The 23601-nt window shown below is 35.3% G+C and overlaps 3 protein-coding genes across 4 annotated transcripts; 2 read left to right on the top strand and 1 right to left on the bottom strand.

Moving 5' to 3' along the window:
* The first annotated feature begins 10401 nt into the window (after nt 1-10401).
* LOC130987090 (PHD finger protein ALFIN-LIKE 4-like) lies at nt 10402-13717 on the top strand. Its single transcript, XM_057910703.1, has 5 exons — nt 10402-10747; nt 10993-11025; nt 11736-11964; nt 12622-12757; nt 13214-13717. Exons 1-5 carry the CDS (start codon nt 10651-10653, stop codon nt 13463-13465), a joined length of 747 nt encoding a protein of 248 aa, XP_057766686.1. The 5' UTR covers nt 10402-10650; the 3' UTR covers nt 13466-13717.
* A 2843-nt stretch (nt 13718-16560) lies between these two features.
* Nucleotides 16561-18740, top strand: LOC130987085 (ankyrin repeat-containing protein BDA1-like). Its single transcript, XM_057910691.1, has 2 exons — nt 16561-17513; nt 17813-18740. Exons 1-2 carry the CDS (start codon nt 16923-16925, stop codon nt 18626-18628), a joined length of 1407 nt encoding a protein of 468 aa, XP_057766674.1. The 5' UTR covers nt 16561-16922; the 3' UTR covers nt 18629-18740.
* A 92-nt stretch (nt 18741-18832) lies between these two features.
* LOC130987075 (protein PLASTID MOVEMENT IMPAIRED 1-RELATED 1-like) lies at nt 18833-22970 on the bottom strand. Of its 2 annotated transcripts, XM_057910670.1 has the most exons (3): nt 22846-22970; nt 20225-22472; nt 18833-20133 (listed from the first exon to the last, which is right to left on the bottom strand). In XM_057910670.1, the coding sequence occupies exons 2-3, from the start codon at nt 22456-22458 to the stop codon at nt 18990-18992; spliced, it is 3378 nt and encodes a 1125-aa protein (XP_057766653.1). In that variant the 5' UTR covers nt 22459-22472; nt 22846-22970; the 3' UTR covers nt 18833-18989. The 2 variants fall into 2 exon arrangements, with proteins under 2 accessions (XP_057766653.1, XP_057766659.1); XM_057910676.1 differs by having other exon boundaries at nt 20225-22922.
* Nucleotides 22971-23601: the final 631 nt, after the last annotated feature.

Below are 23601 nucleotides of genomic sequence, written 5' to 3'. Positions count from 1 at the left end.
AGCAGTGACTGATTTTGGCTTTGGAATTCTCTTCTTCGATTCAAGCTTTGGGGAGGTTAAGCTTTAGGCTGAGTAGCAATTTTGGCAGAGCTTCAGCTTATGTCGTTGAATCGGTAAAGATTGAAGTGATCCTCGAGCGCTATTTATAGGAGAACTCTTGAATAGATCCGTTGGCGTAGAACGTCCTCAAGATTTCTTCCGTTGGAGAGCAATTCGAATTTGGGCTGAGGCTTCAATCTTCAAGGTTCCTTGTTTGGTGGAAACGGCTCTCTTGAGTGACAGGAGATGTGACGTCTCTGATAAAGTAGCCACCAAATAGGAATGACCTCTGCAGAGATAAGGAGATCCTGAGATCTCTGCATTTAATGCGGCTGTACTTTTGTGAGTACGTGGCTTCCTTTGAACGTTGGAAGTTCAGTCCGAGGAAGAATGTTTAACTGATACTTGACTTTAGTATCAGTCCGCTGAGTCCACGCGGCACGCATTAAGTAATCAGTTCCGAACTGATTCTTCAACTGATACTTCAGTTGGTATCTTCAGTCTTCAGTTTTCAGTCCTTCGCCCTTCAGTCTTCAGTCTTCAGAACCGCAAGCTAAACTAGAAACGAACTCTAACACTTGATTTCAAAACTGTTCTAGTCTATTACAATTAAGACCTATGAATTTTGGTATCATCAAAATAAGGATTATGATATTCCACAAGGTTCCCAACACCATCTAAGCACCTCCCATCTCCAATGCACAAGTGCTTAAATCCTCATTTTCATTTTATTCTATTTCTACACTTTTATTTTAAAATTTGAAATTTTCATTGAAATTAAAATTAAACATTACATTAAAAATATAAAATACATAATTTAAATAACTGAAAAGATTACATAATAAAAAAAAAATTACAATAAAAATTTAGAATTTTAAAACAAATTAAAAATTGAGATTAAAAAATTATATAAAAAAATTATAAAAAATTAAAACAATACCTCCACCAATACCCCCAGCCACCCCAACCCAAACCTCACTCCCACCGCCCCAAACTTAAACCTGAAGAAGGTTTCAGACGAATTTTCGTCTTCTCCACAATAGCAAGTTTCTCCAATAACAACAAGTTTCGTCTTCAAATCTAGATAGGTTTCACATGAATTTTGAGTTGATCGTGGTTTCAGATGATTTATATATATATATATATATATATATATATATATATATATATATATAGGGAAGGGCTAAAATAAGAGCATTTCTTAAGATATAAAATAAGAATCATTTTCAGCCCTTAGATCATCAAGACCTACAGTTGATTCGTAATCCTGTTGGATGGATTTATGGTCCTGAGTTCGAATCCCAAAGGTAACAAAAATTTATTTTTCACAATTCATACCTTTATACAACGAATTCATACGTGTTCTACATAAAATTCATACATTAAATATTGCTCTTATTTCTTATTTTAAGATGTGCTCTCACGGTAGCCCACCCCTACATATATATATATATATATATATATATATATATAGGGAGTGGTTCAATTGAGAAGCTCAAATGTGTTGAGAAGTTGAGAAGCAAACTAATAGATGAACATGTCAGTACATTTTGATGAACATGGCAATTAGATCCCAGATCAATAAATTCTTTGAACATACCAAATATAACTGACGAACATACGAATCTATTTAATTTGTTAAAAAATACACCACCGCCAATTATCGAACCCCAGATCAAACCCGCGTTCATAAAAACTAATTGACATGTTCATCTATTAGATTGCTTCTCAACTTCTCAACACATTTGAGCTTCTCAATAAAACCTAACCCTATATATATATATATATATATATATATATATATATATATATATATATAGGGGTGGGCTAGGGTGAAAACACCCCTTAGTGTATAAAATAAGTATAAATCCTAACCATAGATCTAGTTAGATTAACGATGTAGATTGAAAGTTTTTTAATTAATTGGTTCAAATTAAATATACTAGAGAATGCATACATAATTTTCGATTGAGGGTATTTTTGGCCTTCAATTTTCGGCCCTTCACTTGCACCAACTTCCCTCCGATAATAGTGATGCCTTTATTAGGAGAATATATTCCGTATATGATTGGTTTTGAAAAAATGGTGAGATAACACAGAATCACTCCAATCTTTGACCATTAATGCAGAAATATTGGATTCAGTGAAGGATGTAAAATTTTTATTCAAATACAGTAGGAACCACAAATTATAGGGCTTTGTTATTATTATCTCGCTCAAGAACTTCCGGCGTATGAACTAGTCCCTTTTATAGAGAGTTTCGGCCACTCTAAGTTGACTGGTTCTGATTCCTTTTTTTTAAAGAGCACAACGGGCTAGGGTTTTGGTGATAAACAATGGCTATTACGAAATCGAAACAAGCTGGTGAGTGCGACTGAGATGGGTTTCTTTCCTTTTTTTTAATTTTGTTTTGTCATGCAAATATTTATAGCTTTGTTGTTTGTGGGTTTTTTTGGGTTCAATAATCGTTCGTCTTCTATTAATCGAACTTTTTAGCAGCTGTGTATGAATTGATTGGTTCATATCTAATTTTTTGGTTTATGAATCAAATGGTTCATACCCAACTATGTCACGTATGAATCAAAATTTTCATACCCTTTTTTCTGCATTTTATATATCGAGTTGGCTTATAAATCGAATGTTTCATCAATCTTAGTGTTCGAAGGACACTGCTGTATGAAGTGTTTTTTTTTTTTGCTACGAATGAACATGAAGATGACATGTTTCAAGGTTATGACATTGACCTCTGTGTTTTTTATTTTTTACTTTGCATATGGATCCATGAATCTGGATAGTTTTAACGTGAATCACTATCAAATGGTGTGTGAATTAATTGGCTTACAAAATGCATGTATGAATTTTATGGTGACTCTTTGTGTTGTAATCATTCTTTGGGTGTTTTTGTATTTTGTTATGCGGCTGATGAGCGTGGACTATGTGGTAATCTAAAAATCTATGTGTGCATGGGTAATAAATTCTAGCTTTTCATGAATGAATTGCACGTTAGATAGGTAGGTTTTTACTGTTTACTTGTTTTGCATTTAAGTAGTTTGGGTGTGAAATATTGTTTACATTGAGTAATTCATGAGTGCGAAAAATGCATTGATCATTCACTCCGCGTTGAAAATTGTAGTGATATATATTTAAATTTCTATGAACAAGTTTCTACTAATTCATATTATGAGTGCCTAACAAAAGGAATTTGCGCGTGTAAAGCAGCTCAACGTGCCCAAAAAAGGGGGAAAAGGTATAGTAATTCGGGAGAGGGACGTTGAAGGATATGCAAATAGACAGACAAGTGAAGGTTTGTTTTCGTTTATTATATTTTTACATGAATTATATTGTTTTAAGTTTTTGTTTTCATATACATACTGTAATATAAATTGCTTGGACTTTATGTAATAAGATTTAAATTTCATATTCAAATATACGTGTGTGAATTTATGCATTGTTTGATTATATGTGTTAGATTATCAGTGTGTATATTTTGATTTCGTTTGTTGTTTGAATGAATCAGTAGTATTGAATAAGAGGAAGAAAATGGAGGTTGTTAAGCAATCTGTCGATTAGGCATCAAACGCCTTGGCTGATGGTGGAGGGTCTCCTGTTGCTGCTGTCAAGAAGACAAGATATGAAAAACGCAAAGCGGCGATGGTGAATTACAAGGAATGGGTTGTCAAACGTCCTGAGGATTATTCGTCATTGTTTACGATGACTACTCCTTGTGTCTTCGTGAAAGCTGTGAAAGAGATGAACGATCGTCAAAGGGAGGCAATGGCGACATTGAGATTTGATTATTTACTTGATTTCATGGCAAACTTTTTTGCTCTGTTTAGTATCAATAAGGATTTCATATTGTTGAGACATTTCTTTTTTAAGAATGACTATAATAATTGAATTTTTGTAAGTTGGTTGTCATTTTCCATCACAATTTGTACGAAATATAATGGCTACTTGAACTTGTCTAATGAAAAATTTAGGGATCGAATAAATATTTTGTATCACCTTTAGTGATATCAATGTTCATTTTTTATACAACATTTACATATTATTACTTCGATTCGTGAACATCAATGCCCATTAATTAGATAATGTTATTTTAGAAAGTAATGCAGTGTAAGTATTTTTTTTATGATGGGGGGTGTTAAAGTATATGGACAGTTCATGTGTGTGTGTATAATTTTTAAACAGTCGAGGAATGGTATGAATTGGCGGCACATGTGGTACATTTATTACATACAATTGCATGAATCTTTGACTTAATCGGCATGAATTGATCTACATTTTTTGGATTTGTACATGAATGTGCGTATTAAACGAGTTGAATTGATCTACATTATATACATTTTTGAGAATTCATCACAAAAATGCACGATCTATTAAAAATTATATATTTCCTACACACTGGGCTAAAACGATATAACTCCAGATCTAGCAACAAATATCAAAATAATTTAGCAAAGTCCCTACGCTAAACCCATTTTCCTTTTATTAACATAAGAAACAAAATTATGTCCAACAGCATCTGAAACAGCCTCCTCAATTCCTTCTGCAGCAGCCTTTTCAACAATAGCAAATCTCTTCCTCTGTAAGAACTTAATTAGAGCCATAAGAGTATTGTGACAATGATTCAATGATTGTTAAGTAAAAGCATGAGACATAACTTAATTCATGAGTAAGCACTAAAATCACCACAAAATTCACAATACTAATGAATTACATAATTGTCTGCATGAATCACATAGTTCATTGCATGAATACAGACCTTGGATTATTATTGATTCGTGTTGTATCAACGGGTGATTCATGCAAATTAATTTTCGATTTGTTCTGTATCAACACGTAATTCATGCCATTTGTGTAGGACTAATAATTCCAGGAAATAATGTCGTAAAAAGCAGTGTTTTTGTTCACGAAAATTATTATGTACCTATCCCATATTACATATTACTAATTGAAAGTTCTTTCTCCACAAGTAAGAGAATGATAAACTAATTTTTTGAACGAATTCCAACAATTATTATACAATCAAGAATTTGTATTCAAGTGTATGTGTTGTTGCCGAATTAATCTAGAAATCAAATAAGTAGGATACAGAGAAGAGAGAACTGAGAATAATACCGTACCAGACGACTCCATGTGCAGCTCTAAAATGACGAATTGAATTGTGGATTAAAAATTTGTTTCGTGTGTGGAGAAGATAATAGCAGATAAGTAGGTGTTTTATGTGTAAATTGAGATTTAATTTGCAGAGATATATTTTAATCTTCTTGATAATGTAAAGATATGTTTTGATATGGGAAGAATATAAAGAATCAATGATAACCGACTCTGAAAAATTAAAATGACAAATTAATACTCTAAGCCTATAAACGTTAATCTTAAGGGAGATCTTTAGGATGAAATCAAGCCATAGGATCTATAAAAATAAAGTGGTGAGATTCATTCCTATTTTATACAAAAAAAACTGTTTTTATTTTAGCCCACCTCTCTCTATATATATATATATAGGGGTGGGCTACCGTGAGAGCACATCTTAAAATAAGAAATAAGAACAATTTTTAATGTATGAATTTTATGTAGAACACGTATGAATTCGCCGTATAAATGTATGAATTGTGAAAAATAAATTTTTGCAACTTTGGGATTCGAACTCAGGACCATAAATCCATCCAACAGGATTACGAATCAACCATCGATCTTGATGATCTAAGGGCTGATATACGTCTTGTTCATTAGTATTATATGTCTTATTCATTGTCCTCATGTTACACGAAAAATAGGGGGTATCACTGGAGCATGCCCCTATATATATATAAGAATCATTCTCAGCCCTTAGATCATCAAGATCTACGGTTGATTCGTAATCCTGTTGGATGGATTTATGGTCCTGAGTTCAAATCCCAAAGGTAGCAAAAAATTATTTTCACAATTCATACCTTTATATAACGAATTCATACGTATTCTACATAAAATTCATACATTAAAAATTGCTCTTATTTCTTATTTTAAGATGTTATCTCACGGTAGCCCACCCCTATATATATATATATATATATATATATATATATATATATATTTCGCGCGTGTAGCGCACGAAATTCACTTTCTCCCCCACAAGCACCGGCACCATGCTAAGGCCTGGGGGCGCACCGCTGTGGTCCTCCAGCGCGCGGTGCGCCACCTTTCCCGGATCGACCCGGGCCTTATTTGGTTGCACTGTGGATGCTCTAAGGCCCCTTGAAGATTCTATTGTTGTTCGATCTAATGGATAAGAGTATTGACAGTAGTTAAGGCCCCTTGAAAATGGGCTTTTAGGCGATCTCTACCACTTAAAAGCTATTTTTCCACAATATATGGAGCTCTCTATATTTGGACTATTAAATTTTAATTTTATTTTAAATGTTTTTAAATTAAATATTTATTTTAAAAATATAAATTTCATTAAAATTAAAATTGAACATTATATTAATTTAAAAAATTACATTAAAGTAAAAATTAAATCCTACATTAATTAAAAAAAATAAAATTACAATAAAAATAAAATTCACTATTCTTGCCATCTTGGCGACGTTGAATTGCCGCAACTATCAATCCTGACGTATCCTTGCTCACGAGGATGAGTCAGCAAGATTTTGTCGTGTTCAGAAGAAAACATTCATGACTTTGACCATATTTTTCATGGCCATGACGACTCTTTCAATTTCTCCACTGCGATCGACGTCTCAGCCTTCGTCTTCCATTTCCCCTTGTCTCTTTTCGCCATCTTTTAGCCTATTGGCCTTGTTGAGATATTCGGTTACATCCATGACTTTGACCATATTTTCATGGCCACAACGATTCTTTCATGTTTCTTTCATTCGATTGATGTCTCGACCTTCTTCTTTCCTTTCTCCTTGCCTCTATTCGCTGCCTTTTAGCCTATTGGCCTTGTTGAGATATTCGGCTCCTAGGACTAGAGATGGCAAAACGGGCGGACCGGGCCAGCCCAGCCCGGCCCAACGAGCTTTTGAGATTGACCGGTCGGGGAATTCAACCGGGCTGCCAATTTTCAGACCCAGCTCAGCCTCGACCGGGCTATCAGGCGGTCGGGCCAAACCCGTCCAATAATTTATTTTCACTAAATTCTTTTTATTTTTACAAATAAAAATAGACTGTAGGCATAAACAATAATTAAAAAGTAAATTATCTATTTCACGTAGGCTGTAAGCATAAACAATAGACTCTAGAGTCATTTCCTTGAGTCACGTGCATGTAAAGATAAAAGTGTTGTTTAGTTTAATGTCTGTGTAGTTTTACTTTATTTCGTTTTTACTGCTATACTTTTATATTTCTTCTTCTTTGTCAATGATTAATAGAGTTTATTGTGAAATGGGGAACTGAAAATTAAACAGAAACAAAAATAAGAAACAAAATAAAATTTAGGATTTCAAGTTTCAACTTTCAAATAAAAACTTAAGTAATAAAATTAGAATAATTATTAATAAAAATAAAATATTAAAATAAATCGAGCGGGCTTTTTAGCTTGAAAACCACGAGCTTTTTAGCCCCGGGCTCGATCAGCCCGACGGACTGATTGGGCGGGCATTGTAGGCCAGAGTTTTTTTGGGCCTACATTTTGTACAGCCCAGCCCTAAACACGGACCGGCCGGGCTGGTCCGTCAGGCCGGATCAATTTTGGCAGCTCTACCGAGGACGTCGTTTACATGAATTTTACTTATATAATTTATCAAAAAAAAAATTACTATATGAATTTTTATTAGCAAGCCAAGTTAAATTTGCACGACAATTAAGATTCCATCTCTTTCATGAAAATTTTCAAATCACATTCACACGCATTGTAATGAGATTCAAGTGCAATGTTAGATTTCAATACTGTATGAAAATTTTTGTGTTAAAAAATTATATATATAATATATATATATATAGGGAGAGGTTCAAGAAAGAACCATAAAAAAAGAAGACCGGAGAACCATTTTCAGCCATTCGATCATCAAGATCTACGGTGGATGCATCATCTTGTTGGATGAATGCAGATCCTGGGTTCGAATCCTGAAGGGAGCATTTTTTTAAAAAAAATTTAGTGCATTAATTTTAACAGCGAATGCATTAATTTTTACAGTGGATGCATTAGATTTGATGGTTCTCCCGTTCTCACAAATAATGTAGTTTTCTCTAGAACCACACCCTATAATATATATATATATATATATATATATATATATATAGGGGAGGGCTAGAATAAAAACACTCTTAAGTGTATAAAATATAAATAATTTTCAGCCCTTAGATCATCAAGATCTACGGTTGATTCGTAACCATGTTGGATGAATTCGTGGTCCTGAGTTCGAATCCCAAAGGTAGCAAAAAATTATTTTTCACAATTCGTAACCATGTTTGATGAATTCGTAACCCTGTTGGATAAAATTCGTACATTAAAAAATGTTTATATTTATATTTTAAGAAGTGTTTTTACCGTAGCCCTCCCCTATATATATATATATATATATATATAGGGAGAGGCTAAAATAAAAACCAAATTTAAGCTATAAAATAAGAACCATTATAGACCCTAAGATTTTCATATTTCAACGGCCAGATCTTAATGATCTTAAAGTATGCAATTAATGTCAGATGTACTATTAGTCTAGAATGGTAATTTCAATATTTTAACAGTTATCTTTTCCTTAAATAAAGAAGTTGCGTTTTAGCAAATACATAACATTCCATACACACAAAAATAATTCGTACAAAAATAATTCGTATAAAAACTAAAAACAATTCATACAATTATAGTTGAGGCTAAAATAATTCGTACGAAAACCAAAACAATTCATACTTAAACCAAAAATAATTCGTACGTCAATAAAAAATAATTCGTACAAAAACCAAAAATAATTCATGCAACACATATAGGGTGAGGCTAAAATAAATAATTCATACGTAAATAAAAAATAATTCGTATGTAAATAAAAAAATTAATTCAAATAGTATTGACATAAAATTCATATATGAATGCGACAATTCATTACAATATATTTATATCACAATTCTATTTTGGTACTCAAAATAATATAATTTGTGTATAGTACTGTTGTTTTTCTGTCACAATTAAAATATGAAAATCAAGCATTCATAAATTTTTGGCATATAATTCATACATATGAATGCGATTAGTCATTACATGATATTTATATCACAATTTCATTTTGGTGCTAAAAAAATATAATTTGTTTATACTATTGTTTCTTGTAACAAGGGAAATATGAAGTAATGGATTTCTAAACTCTCATTTATATTGTGAAATTTTCATTTAAATATCGTGTATTATGTTTACATGTATCACGAAAAAAATAAAGTTTAGAAAATAAGTTTCTCACTGCACCAAATCTTAAAATGCATTTGTCTCATATCTGGACGAATTATAGTAAGTTTTTTTTTACGAATTATACCCTAACGTGATCTGAATCATTAGTTATTTTAAAAGTATTACATTGATATGAATTAATTATTTCAGATATGAAAAATATAAATTTCCATAGTTAATATTGCAATCATATGAATTAATTATTTCAGATATGGAAAATATAAATTTCCATATAATTGGGCGTCAGATTTGGGGATGAAAGATATAGACACGGTAAGTCACAATTAATGTTTTACTCTCTTACCCTTACAACTAGATTTGCTACGAATCATTTCCTTTTAATCAAACGAATTATGAAGATTAGGTAATTTCAAATCTAGACCGTTGATTATAGGTAGATCTATGGCCAATATATATTCTTATTTTATACTCTAAGGGGAGTTTTCATCTTAGCCCTCCCATATATATATATATATATATATATATATATATATATATATATATATATATATATATATATAAAGAATGCTAAATATAGAGAGAATGTAGAATGAATTTCTAACCGTTTCAAATACGCCAATACTTTTACTGAACATACATTTTTGCCTGAGTTCATATCCTAGAGATGTCGTGTTTTATGCGTAAATGTCTGTTTGTGCGGTCTCTTAATTTATTCAGAATTTTTTTAATTTATTCGAAACGATTAATAGAGAATTCTCCGTTGAACCTAACATCTATATATATGTATGAAAGAAAATTGAGCTTATATAGACATTCGAGTTCGTAAATAAATTGACAACACATTTCACTGCAATTTCCACATAAAGAATCCGATCGCAAATACAATGACTACAACTTGTGATTTGTTTATGAAGCAAAAAAATAAATTAAGTTAAATTAGTATAGTATTCCTTTGTATGCCAAGCCTGTGTTGTATAGTGTATTGTACGAAGTTAGCCGTGTTTGTGTTTCTTTGAATTGAGGGGCATAGCGATGAAGAGCATTTAGTAAAGGGATGAAAGTGCAATTTTCCAAAAATCTCCTGTCCAATTCCACCCTCATTTCTTGATATCCCAAAGTTGCCCCCAATAAATCCACAGAATACCGGTAATGCCCTTAACATTCCCCCTTCTTTGTCCTCCCTCTCCTGACTTGACTTTCCCAGTTTATTTTTGAAACCACTGCTGCAACAGAAACACACACACTGCAGCGTGTTTGTGCGTGAAAAATTGTACGGAGAAGCTATGGAGGTTGGCGCCAACAACAGCCCTCGCACTGTGGAAGAGGTCTTCAGAGATTTCAAGGGCAGGCGTATTGGCTTGATCAAAGCTCTCACCACCGGTATGTTTTTCATTTCTCATATTTTGCGTCTCAATTTTGTCATTTCTCGTTGCTTCAATTGGCTATTTCGAATTGTCTCTAGCTCTTCTTTGCGTTTTTCGAGATTTAGGGTTTCTGGTCTAATTGACTAGTTTCTAATAGTCTGTAGCTTTTCGATGTAATTTCTAGCTTTAGGGTTTTCTATTTGTTTGGTTTATAGCGCTTTTAGTCTTACTGAATTTGCCCTTGTTTTTTTCCCTTTTCAGATGTTGAAGAATTTTTTCAACGGTGCGATCCTGGTGAGTAATTGGAGTTGTGTGGTTGATAGAGTGGTTCATTAGAGTGATTTTTTGGATGATTTTGTTGTTTGTTTCTTATTTGGTGTATTAATTTCCTTTCTTTTGTGTGGATATGACGGTGCAAGTTGCAATCAACTTATAAAAAATCTACAAGATATGAGCTGTTCCACGGTTGAGTATTTTAAGAAACTAGGTTGGGGGATCTGATAATAACTTTGTTGTCATGATGGGATAGTATGTGATAAAATCATTTGCATAAAAGAGCAATGCTTACAATATAATTTGACTTTAGTTACCTATGTAAGTCTTTCCACACAATCTTTTTCTGGAAGACTGGAAAGGATGAGTTATTGCTTATAGTCCCCCTTTTTTTTAACTTTGCACATCTGTTTCAATTGTCCATGTATCCAATGCTCGAACATTTTGCTGCAGTTATCCTAATATGTTTGTTTATTTTTTCATGCAATCTTAAGAGTCGATTTACTGTTTTGCCCTACCTTTCTAGTTGTAGTGTATAATGTTGTGCTCATGCTCGTTCAGTAACTGTTAGTGCTTGTTTTTTGGCATATCAGAGTGTCATTTGGTTTGTTAACACAGCTTATATTTGGTATCTTCTGCACTAACTAGTCCACAGAAGTTGTTTCCATGTGGAAGCATTTGCATGTAAGCTCTAATCATATTTGCATTGTCAAACCTTGATTATTTTGTAGAGAAGGAGAATCTATGCCTTTATGGATTTCCTACCGAGCAGTGGGAAGTTAATCTGCCTGCGGAGGAGGTGCCTCCAGAGCTACCGGAGCCCGCTTTAGGTATAAACTTTGCTAGAGATGGCATGCAAGAGAAAGACTGGTTGGCTCTAGTTGCTGTCCACAGCGATGCATGGCTACTTTCTGTTGCTTTCTATTTTGGTGCAAGATTTGGTTTTGATAAAGCTGACAGGTAGGGTTATTGGTAAATTATGAACTCTTTAGAATATGCTATTTGAAAAGAAAAAAAAAACGTGTCCTCAATGTGGAGTTCTTTTGTTTTGTCATCTTTGTGAGGTTAGGTATTATTTGAAGGAAAGTCGCTTTGTTTCTGCTGGAGATATGACTTGATATTACCACTTAATTTTGCATTACAAATACTTGTTAGGTGTGTGTCTCCGCGTCTTGATGATTTGAATAATTATTTGTGTTCTTTCTAGTTTCTTCCACTCACTTGGCTGTCCTCTTATGAATACAACTTTTCAATAAACTTTATCCCAAGTATTGATTATAATTGAAACTCTTTGGCAGTTGGTTGTGTTACTGAACTTACACCTTCATTTTTCTAATGTATCATTGGGATTGCAGTATAAAAGAGTTCTATTTGATGTTGTTAATTGTCTTGTGAGGTGCCATTCTTTTGAACAAGGGGTTCGAAGTGATGTTTAGATAACATCTACCCAGTTTTGGGTTATACAAAGTTCATATTATATCTTCTGTAAGATTTCCTTACTCTTGGTACTTGAGTAACACTTTTGCCATTTGGAAACAGAATTAGGACTTGCTTGTAAATTTTTGAGCTTGTTTGCTTTTATATTTAGCTTTTCTCCCCCATGGTTTCTGGATGCAGGAAACGCCTATTCAATATGATAAACGATCTTCCTACAATTTTTGAAGTTGTGACTGGGGCTTCAAAGATGCAATTCAAGGATAAAGTGGCTGTCACAACTCACAGTGGAAGCAAATCTAAGCCAAACTTAAAAATGGTAAAAATGCTTTTCTCAGTCATCATGAGGACTTGGATATTACTGTCGTTCAATATAATTCATAAAATTTACTGTATTTGGTTTGACTGCTTACTTTGTCTAGCATTGGCCTCAGTGCAAGATAAGCAGGGCTGTACAAAGTAGTAAACATTTGGTCTTCCGTGCAGGTTCATGAAATAGTTGTATTTAATGCTCTCGTTGAAGTATTTGTATATACATAAACGCACACAGTACGGATTGCAGGCTACTGTAGCCTACACTATGCAAAGTGATGTATGCGACCTTTTTTTTTGGATTCATTTCTTGAGCTTGTGATGTGCGGTGGTAATTCTAGGAAAATGAAATGATGGCTTCTTTATATAATTGTTTCCTTTTGTGTTAATCGAATTGTTCGACAAATTCACTCAAATTTTTATGATCGATCTAATTATTGGACCTTGCATTTGTGAATCACAGGAAAAATTGTCCAAGCCCCCAAGCAAGGATGAGGGTGAGGGATTAGATGAAGAAGAGGAGGAGGAGGAGGAGCATGGCGATACCTTGTGTGGAGCATGTGGAGAAAACTATGCACAGGACGAGTTCTGGATCTGCTGTGACATATGCGAGAGATGGTTCCATGGGAAATGCGTGAAGATAACTCCTGCTAGGGCTGAGCACATCAAGCAATACAAATGCCCATCATGTTCTAATAAAAGAGCACGGCCTTGATGATTTGTCTCTAGGTCTAATGGTATCGCCATGGCTGCTGCTAACCATCTAGTTGTCCCCTTGTGTGAAGAAGAAGAAGAATCTATGTCTGAGCACACTATTTAATAGTCAGTGGTATTTGTGAGGATAGTTAGCTACTCTTGCTCTGTTTCTTTAGATGTAATAGGTCGTTGTAGAGGGTTTGTAAGCTTGAAACATCTGCACTTTGCTGTCATTAACATTTATTTATCCAATTTACGTTCCTTGCCTTCATCTCTTGCTGTTGGAATACTTTTATATACACTACATTATTTACTATCCATATGAGTAGCTATTTTAACCGTATTGCACGAGATTGTCGCACCTCACAGACAAATATGAAGAAAATTACGGACATATTTGGATTTCAACATAATAACTACACAAAAATTTAATTCGTGAGACAGTCTCACTTATTTGTGTTTTTTATTAACCACAAAACACAAACACTAACAACCCTACCGGCCACATGTAATGTGCATGTTGTAGATAATGAATATTCTATATCTATTGTGCACCTGAAATACCGGCCACTTGCCTTTGACCTGCTTTATATCTTATAAGTTATAATCTTGGTTTCATATGCTTTTGTAGGTCCTACCTTTTATATTAGTATTTAGTAACTAATACAATTATACAACGCACGCACACCACTGAATTTAATTATCTAAATGACTGGATACTATGCATGCAAAATATCTTATACTCCCTCCGTCCAAATTATTTCACAAGAGAGAGGAGGTGCAAAGATTTTAAGACTAAAATAAAGCAAATTATTTCACAAGAGAGAGGAGGTGCAAAGATTTTTAGACTAAAATAAAGTAAATGGTGAAAAAATAAAAAGTAAGGATAAATGTGGTATTATTAGTAATGAGGTATTATAATTTAAAACTAGAAAGTGAAATTTTTTTAGGGATGAACCAAAAACGAAGGTTAGAAAATTATTTGGGAACGGATAGAATGAGAGGCATTATGATGACGTCCAAGTTGATGAGTTTAGGAGCAGGCATTATTTCATTTTGCTCAGAATTTTTTTTTTATCATAATAAACATCTGAAAATAGTGGAGAAATAGTAAAAATATATTTCTTTTCTCTCCTTTTCTATTAAAGGACCCTAAGGTGCAAATTAATCATATGTCAACGGTCCACACACGTACAAGAACATAGGGTTGACGAGGCGATCAAATTTTCTTTTTATTTCTATATTTGATCCAAAAAAAAATCATATATATACTAATATATAATATAGACATGAAAAGGAACATCAAAATTCGATTAACCATATATATAATTGACATCACAAAAAAAAAAAAAAATGGTGCCAACTTTGTCAAAATCCGATACCCACCAAAAAATGTGCATATATAATCGACACCAAAATCAGAAAGTGGTGCAAAATTTAGGTAAATTGTGCACTCAACTCAACCTCACAAACAAATACTAGTACCAAATAAGAATAGCGACGATAAAACCTACTCCCTCTGTCTACGAAAAAGTGCCCTACTTACCCCTTTTTTTTTGTCCACGAAAAAGTGCCATGTTTACCTTTTTGTACATTCATACCCTTTACTTTTCAATTTATTTACAACTTATGTCATTAATAAATCCACACTTTTATTTAATCTATGCAATTAACCCACACAATTAATCCCATTTATTTATTTATTTTCTTAATTTTCAGTTTATTTATTTATTTATTTTCTGAATTTCAAGTTTATTTATTTATTTATTTTTGAATTTTTAGTTTATTTATTTCCAGTTTATTTATTTATTTATTTCCAGTTTATTTATTTATTTTTTGAATTTTCAGTTTATTTATTTATTTATTTCCAGTTTATTTATTTTCCATTTTATTTATATATTTATTTTCTGAATTTTCAGTTTATTTATTTATTTATTTTCTGAATTTCAAGTTTATTTATTTATTTATTTTTGAATTTTCAGTTTATTTATTTCCAGTTTATTTATTTATTTATTTCCAGTTTATTTATTTATTTTCTGAATTTTCAGTTTATTTATTTCCAGTTTATTTATATATTTATTTTCTGAATTTTCAGTTTATTTATTTATTTATTTTCTGAATTTCAAGTTTATTTATTTATTTATTTTTGAATTTTCAGTTTATTTATTTTCCAATTTATTTATTTCCAGTTTATTTACTTATTTATTTATTTATTTCCAGTTTATTTATTTTCCAGTTTATTTATTTATTTATTTTCTGAATTTTCAGTTTATTTATTTATTTATTTTCTGAATTTCAAGTTTAGTTATTTATTTATTTTTGAATTTTCAGTTTATTTATTTTCTAGTTTATTTACTTATTTATTTATTTATTTCCAGTTTATTTATTTATTTTCTCAATTTTCAGTTTATTTATTTATTTATTTTCGAATATTTAGTTTATTTATTTCCATTTTATTTATTTATCTATTTATTTCCAGTTTATTTGTTTATTTTCTGAATTTTCAGTTTATTTATTTATTTCCAGTTTATTTATTTTCCATTTTTTTATATATTTATTTTCTGAATTTTCAGTTTATTTATTTATTTATTTTCTGAATTTCAAGTTTATTTATTTATTTATTTTTGAATTTTCAGTTTATTTATTTTCCAGTTTATTTATTTATTTATTTATTTATTTCCAGTTTATTTATTTTCCATTTTATTTATATATTTATTTTCTGAATTTTCACCTAATAAAATAATGTCAAATAGTTAGTGCAAGATTAGTAAAAGTAACCACAATACATTAACACTACCCTTTTAGTCTTTTACACCACCTTTTTCAGCTTTCTTAAAACCCGTGCCAGCACCTAAATGGGGCACTTTTTCGTGGACGGAGGAAGTACTTGTTTCCAACAGATGCATGAAGTTGAAGCCAAACCCTCCTTTGCAATCACAACCTAATTTCACAATTTCTGAGGATTATTGCTTGCCAAAAGCTGCACACCTGTTTTGCGTTTCATAATATGTAGACAAATATTTTCCCAACTTTAATTTTGTTTTGAATCAATTGAGATTGAGACGACCTATATATAATATAAAGATAACAAACATACAGTACGTGTTCATATAATTCACGGCAAACGTGTTTCAAGAAAGGTTTATTGGCATATAGTTTTATACTCACATATTTTAGAATACAACAATAATTTAAAAGGGGAAAAAGTAAGAGTAAATTAAATATACATTCTTCCCGAGTTAAAAAAGAATTAAAAAGTATTGGTACAAGAATATTGAAAACTTGATATGCGAGTGGAATAGTAGAAACGACCTTTATTCGTCAACCTCTTCTGGAAGACCATTCATTTCTTCCACTCCTCGTCTTTCAACATGATCAACTCAATTCATACTTCCATTTTAAGCACCGCTCATTACTTCAACAACCGTTTTGCAAAGCTAAATTTGTACAGCAGCTGAAGAATTGTAGCTACCATTATGGAGAGGAGATTATCTGAAGCAGCTTTTCGAGGAGATCTGATCGACCTACACAAGATCGTGGAAGAGGATCCCTTGATTCTGGACAGGATCACAGCTTCCTGCGTCGACGAAACGCCGCTCCACGCAGCCGCCGTGCTCGGCCACCTCAGCTTTGTCAAGGAGCTGCTGAATCGGAAACCGGAGCTCGCGGCCGAGTCGGACTCGCGCGGATGCTCGCCGCTGCACCTGGCTGCGGCGAAGGGACACGCGGACGTCGTGAAGGAGCTGCTTCTCGTGAACAGTGACGTGGCATCGCTGCGGAATTTGGATGGGAGGACGGCGCTGCACGTGGCGGCGGTGAAGGGACGGGAGGGCGTGTTGACCGAGTTACTCGGACTCGCTCCGGGTCTGACTCGGGTGCTGACCGATCGAAGCGAGACCGCTTTGCACCTCTGTGTGAAGTGGAATCGGTATGAGGCGGTGAAATTGTTGAGTGAGGAGATGAGGAAAGGTAGTGATGAATCTGATGCTGATGATAGCTCACTGAATTGGAAGGATTGTATTGGAAATACTGCTTTGCATATTGCAGTTGCCGAGAAGCATTTTGAGGTCTGTTTCTAGCCCTAATTTTTGTAGAATGCATATCTACTCAAAGTTGATATTAATTGTTTTGAATTTAATGATTACATTCTTATGACCTAGTCCTATGCTAAATATAGGGCAATGGAATGTATTAATTTGTTTATTTGAGAATGTTTGAACTGCTTAATTATTAAACCTAAAAAACTTAGGGGCGCTTCTCAAATCCCACTTTCAAGGAGACACCAATCCCGAGTTAGAATTTATTAATCATAATTAAAATCTACTAAAAGTGAAGTCTAACTATGGAAGTTGTTTTGGTGGAGCAGATCATCAAATTTTTACTTGAACAAAAGGAAGTAGAAGTGAATGCGTTGAACAAGAATAGGCTGACTGCATTGGATCTACTGAGACAAAGCCCTCGAGACAAAAGAGATATGGAAATCGAGGAGGCGCTTCTAAGCTCGGGTGCTTCGTCTGCTAAGGATCTGCATTTGATCACCGATGAACAGGTTGAAGGAAAGGCTCAAGGGAGGCTCTCCTCTCAGCAGAGCCGCGCAGCCGTGGAGCGCAAGCCCACGGACTGGCTGGGAAGGAGGCGGAGTGCATTGATGGTGGTGGCGTCACTGATCGCAACGGTAGCCTTCCAGGCGGGGCTGACCCCGCCTGGAGGCGTGTGGGAAGACGACTACTTTGTGGACGAGAACGGGCAGAATGTGAGCGATCCTCACTCTGCGGGCCACTCTGTGATGGCGTACCAAGAGCCTCGAGTGTACGGCGCATTCATGATCTTCAACACCATTGCTTTCCTTGCATCGTTGAGCATAATTCTTCTGCTGGTGAGTGGGCTGCCTCTCAACCAGAGGAAGTGGATGTGGCTGCAGATGGTCATTATGTGGGTCGCCATCAGCGCTCAGGTCGCCACCTACTTTGTCACGCTCAGGCACATGTCGCCTGGTGACATGGCTGGGACGCTGCGCGAAGTCACTGAGATATCGGTGCTGACGTGGCTCACGCTCATCGCCGTTGTGTTCATCGGGAATGTGGTCCGTTTGAATTTGTGGGTTCTGAGAAAGTATGGACTTATCAAAGGGGAAGAGAGGAGGGGGGATTCACAAGATATTCAGGAAGATGTATTTGAATAGACTTGCCATATTCTGTAACCAAATTTTTTTTTCCTCGATTTTACTAACCAAATATACAAGTTACAAACAAGGAAACTACAGAAATCCATAAATTAGTGCCCTTTCTCATTCACAGAGTCTGAAATGTGTTTGCTGCAACATCACTTATAACAACTATAGTCTATAGCTGAGGAAAGAAGATCTCAGAAGTCAAGAAATCATAAATGAAAGGTAAAAACAACAAAACTATATTCTCTGTTTCAATAGTTTTTACATTAGCAAGAATGAATTCTTTAGTTCACTTTGCTCTTCAAACAAGAGTGATACAGAGGGGTATCATCATCCACTCTATATATATACATCAAAATGAAGCTTCAACCTCCTAGCGTAATCTGATAGTTTCATTGGGAAGGATAACGTTTGGATTTCTAATATGTGGATTAAGTGCTGCCAGTTCCTTCCATTTCGCCCCTGATCCGTTGACACGAGAAGAAATGCTCCACAGCGTCTCTCCCGGCTGCACAGTCGTTGTGCTTGGCGCAGAGGCAGAAGCAGATGATTTCGGAACAGCCTTCGACTTCATTAATGGATGCTTATTCTTCTTCCCCATCCCATTCGCGAGCAACCAACGGGAGCCAGACTGTTGCTGATTCGTGGAACCCCATAGCTTCTTTTTACCCTGCTCTGCCTTCAATCCAGCCACATGTACCTCAGTTATCTTGTATTGGGGAATCAGTTCTTCCTCATTAATCTTTTCTTCTACTAGCTTTTCACCAACATTCTCCTCTTTGGCGCCCTTAGCTGCTTTATCCTCGTCATCATCATCGGAGCTCCTCCACATAGAAACAGTGTTGTAGATTCTAGGCTTTGGAGGAACAAACACTCTCTCGACTTGAATAAGAGCAAGCATCGGGGTGCCAACTGGCTCATAGTCACGCAGAGGGTCGCGCAGCTGCACCATTAACGCAACGGTGAAATTGTTGCCTAACAAACCATACTTCCTACTCCTTCCCCGTCTCTTCTCCCCCTTTGATCTCCCTTGGAAATGGTCTAGAGAAGTAGCGTGATGGGCCGCCAGTATTTTGGAGGTTCGCTCACTTGCAAGATCATCGTCATCAATTTCACCGGAATCCAGCTTCATCCATTCATCGAGTGTTAGGGACAGACCCATCAACCCATCAACATCTTCACCATTATCTTTAACATCAAGTAGCTGCAATCCACAACTGCCATCGAGACCTATGGACCCACTGACATCGACTGTCTTTCCCTTGAGTGCAGAAAATTCACCAATCGACTGTGCACTAATATTTGAAGGAGCATCTTCATCCGACATGCCGGACTGTATCCTCAAGCCCTCGACTGAAAGAGCTTCGATTTTATCCATGGCCAGAGGGGCGAGATCCTCTAAAGACACATATTCTGTATCCCTTTTAAGGGATTGGACACGGGATGCACCTTTCACGCTCTTGTTTTCATGATGCACATTCTTCATCACTTCGGTTTCCTGATGCACCAACTCTGGCCTGAAATAGGACGAGACACTTTATGAGGTAACTGCATGGTTATAAATTAGCACCGAAGCAAGAAAACAATGCTTAAATAACAACAACAAACCTCTCAGGTCCCTCCAGACGCAGTTCGCCTTCCCAAGCTATTTGTTGGACGGTCTTCCCTGTTAGATCTTCCAAAGGCATTAATTTCTTAGCCTGCATAGAGAGCTTCTCAATCCCGATAGATGCCAGACCTTGAAGTATGTCCATTACGCCGGAGCCCATTACTGCAGGCACCACCACAGGATTGGACACCTGCATAATTAAGCTCCCACCACTCTTGGCATTCCTGAAAAGTGCAGGATCCATAGATCGCAGAAATCCACCGTCTCTCGTCTGCACAAAGGAACCCAAACCTTCTGCCAGGGGAGGCAGCTGCTGAGGATTGTCAGGAGGCATGTCAATTGGACTGCCAAAACCAGAGCCACCAGGCGGAGAGTGTTGAAATGCCTTCTCGTTTAATCCCCACTCACGCATCAAAGCTTCAGTTTCCAAATCTTCCATCCTCAAGGCCCTAGTTTTCGCCCCGAATGCATCCATTTCCATCTTAGACATCTCCTCAAAACCATCAAATATCGGTGGATTAAGGAAATCCTCAGAGACAGTTCCCCAGGAAGATCCCGTTGGAACAAGTTCTACTGGATAATTCTCAATATCGAAGTTGAGTAAACCTCCATTGGTGAGAGCCTCCTTCTCAAATTGCCTCAGTAGACGCTCTCTTGGAGAATCAGGCTCACTTTCGGAACTCAAGCTAAATGGACTGTGATCTATACCCAGCATCTCCAAGAAATCAGTAGCCACCGAGTTAGTAACATCATCCAAATTAAGCGATTTTCCCTTGCTGCAATCTCTGTAATTAGAATTAGCCTCCAAATAATTTGCCAAGTGTATAGCATCAGTCTCTTCATTTTGAGATTCTAATTTTTCATTCGCCAGGTCTGTTATGCAACTTAACGGCGACTCCATTTCTTGCTCTGGGACCTCCTCTAAGGAGATGTCTTTTTCTTTCTCTGCTTGTATTGATTGCTCGTCAGCTTGAGACGATGCCTCTATTGGTGAGGAATCAGAGGAGTTAGCCGAGCCAAGGATCACCTCGACATCAAAGTCAGCTTCTAGACCATCACCAGTAGCTTGAGCAAACTTTAATATCTCGCCTTCTGGTCCCACGTGTTCTTTGCTCAACTCTTCTATCCCCTTATCTATGACAGAAAACTCAGCAATTTCACATTCAGTTCCACAATTTTCTTCCCCAGCATCAGGTGGTCTGGACTGATCCACTTTGTGCAGGGAAATAGATAAAGAATCAGCCTCAATTTTATTCTCAACCGGAGTTTTAGAAACCTCTTCATCCAATTTCTGATAGAGTATACTCATTGACTCAAGCAATTCCGACCTTGGCATTGGCAAAACCTCATGAAGATCCTTTATGTCTTCTGGATACTGGTTTGAGGCAGACAACTTGGCAGGAAGACTTCCCGCTCGATAAATGTCTGGTTTAGCCATTTGGTCAGAAGGCCCCAGGGGCTTTTCCGTCCTTGCACTATTACGCTGCAAGCTGGGGATCTCAGAAACACTCTTTCCACAAGACCACTCAGTGTTACTGTTTTGAATAACGTATCCAAAACTGACGTTCATTGTTGCGCCTCTCGCTTTACCTGACAACCTGAAACTAGTCGTCCATTTCCCCGAGCTCTTCTCCTCCTCCAGCTCCTCCAATGTTATGGGAAGCAATCTAGTCAAGTCAACTCGATGCTTCCCCAAGTCCAGCTCAGGGGCATCATAGGCAGAAACAAACAACAAGGAATGCTTCGCCTCATACTTTGCCGAATGGTGAGGGCCACTTCTGCTACCATAGACAGAGCAAGAATGAGTCAGCTGGTCCTCAAACTCAGCTACTCCTTTACAAACCCTAACCGGGCGTGTCATCTGCTCAGAATCCCGCCTCTTCCAGTGCACAACGAGACAAGAACCATCAAAGAGCGCAGGCAAGCCATCAATGGAGTGGACTTGGAGAGAGAAGCAACAACTGAACCTGCGGTTCCGGACTTGGGTCAAGGCCTTGAGACCTTTCCAACTCCAAATAGATGACTTCTTATCCCTCTCAGATGAATCTTTAGCAGATTCTTGAACATGAGACTTTCCAATGGACTTGGCTCGACTACTAGCCGTAGAACTAGCAAGCCTAGTTAACGTCTTGTCCGAATAAAATGTCTTATTTATCGCTTCAATATCACTTAAAACCCTCCCATGTCCTGAAACCCCACCACCCTTCTTTCTGCTATCTGCCTTTGATAACATCTTTACCTCCAAAACTACATAAATTAACACAAGAATTCCGAGAGATTACAAAACCATACACCAAAAATCTTCATGAATCACTTACTATGCTAAGAACCCAGTATTGAAACATCACCAAATTAAAAATTTGATAATCTAATCCGCTGTTTTTTGTGATAACATACAGACTTGGACTATATAAGAAGAACTAAAAGCAACAGATACAAGACTTGATTTCGGAGATTGGATTCAGTGAGCGGAAAAGTCTTAAGACAAAAATCCCAAATTAATCATAGGCTTCATCGCAGCACACCAGAAAATAAATCAACAAGAAAAGCATATTTCACGTAAGAAGAAGGCAAGATGAAGAATCCTTCCAAGCAGAGAAAAGGAGGTGAAGAATCTTACAAATGAAATCATTCGATAGTTGGGGCGTAGCTTCCGCTCCTAGATTTGTGTCTGAAGAAGTCTCTCTCTCTCTCTCTCTCTCTCTGCGTGTTTAATTCAAAGTTTTTTGAGTTTTGAATAAAGAAATAAACGTTTTTGTTGGTGCCCCTACACTACATCAAAATCTCACTCTCACCCCGTTTACTTTCCTTATCATAAAACTACAATAGCACACAAACAAATACTTATATATAAACTATATTATGATTCAGAGAAATTTATTGTTTAATTCAGATAAAATATTTACTTTTATACTTCATCCGTCCACATAAAAATAATCCAAATAAGAGGCGGCATGAACTTTAATAAAAATAATTATTGTATTATGAGTGGAGAAAGAGTCTCATTTAAAAATAGTGTTTATAATGATTATTATTTGTATTGTGAGTGGGGAATAGGGCCCAACATGTGATAGATAGTTTCCAAAAATGAAATTGACTAATTTTTGTGGACATCTCAAAATAGTAAAAATAAATTATTATTTTTTGTGGACGGATGAATAATAATAATAATAATAATGATGATGATGATGATGATGATGATGATAATAATAATAATAATAATAATAATAATAATATTTTTAAATATTTATATTAAATTAATTAGGAATTTTATAAGATAAAAAAATATGGCGTATTATTATATGTTTAAATCATATAAAGCACATTTTTAATTATACTCAATTTGATTTTTCTAATAGGAGCTAGTACTATAAAA

The sequence above is a fragment of the Salvia miltiorrhiza genome, chromosome 1 (assembly GCF_028751815.1).
Source record: "Salvia miltiorrhiza cultivar Shanhuang (shh) chromosome 1, IMPLAD_Smil_shh, whole genome shotgun sequence".
Lineage (NCBI taxonomy): Eukaryota > Viridiplantae > Streptophyta > Magnoliopsida > Lamiales > Lamiaceae > Salvia > Salvia miltiorrhiza.
This window is presented reverse-complemented; position numbering and strand designations above follow the sequence as displayed.

Excerpts from the sequence above, each read along its gene's own strand:
- LOC130987075 (XM_057910670.1), bottom strand. The coding sequence starts at position 22,458 with ATGTTATCAAAGGCAGATAGCAGAAAGAAGGGTGGTGGGGTTTCAGGA. Across the intron at positions 20,134-20,224 it reads CGTCTGGAGGGACCTGAGAG|GCCAGAGTTGGTGCATCAGG; the intron begins GTTTGTTGTTGT and ends GTCCTATTTCAG.
- LOC130987085 (XM_057910691.1), top strand. The coding sequence starts at position 16,923 with ATGGAGAGGAGATTATCTGAAGCAGCTTTTCGAGGAGATCTGATCGAC. Across the intron at positions 17,514-17,812 it reads TTGCCGAGAAGCATTTTGAG|ATCATCAAATTTTTACTTGA; the intron begins GTCTGTTTCTAG and ends TTGGTGGAGCAG.
- LOC130987090 (XM_057910703.1), top strand. The coding sequence starts at position 10,651 with ATGGAGGTTGGCGCCAACAACAGCCCTCGCACTGTGGAAGAGGTCTTC. Across the intron at positions 10,748-10,992 it reads GATCAAAGCTCTCACCACCG|ATGTTGAAGAATTTTTTCAA; the intron begins GTATGTTTTTCA and ends TTCCCTTTTCAG. Across the intron at positions 12,758-13,213 it reads CTAAGCCAAACTTAAAAATG|GAAAAATTGTCCAAGCCCCC; the intron begins GTAAAAATGCTT and ends TGTGAATCACAG.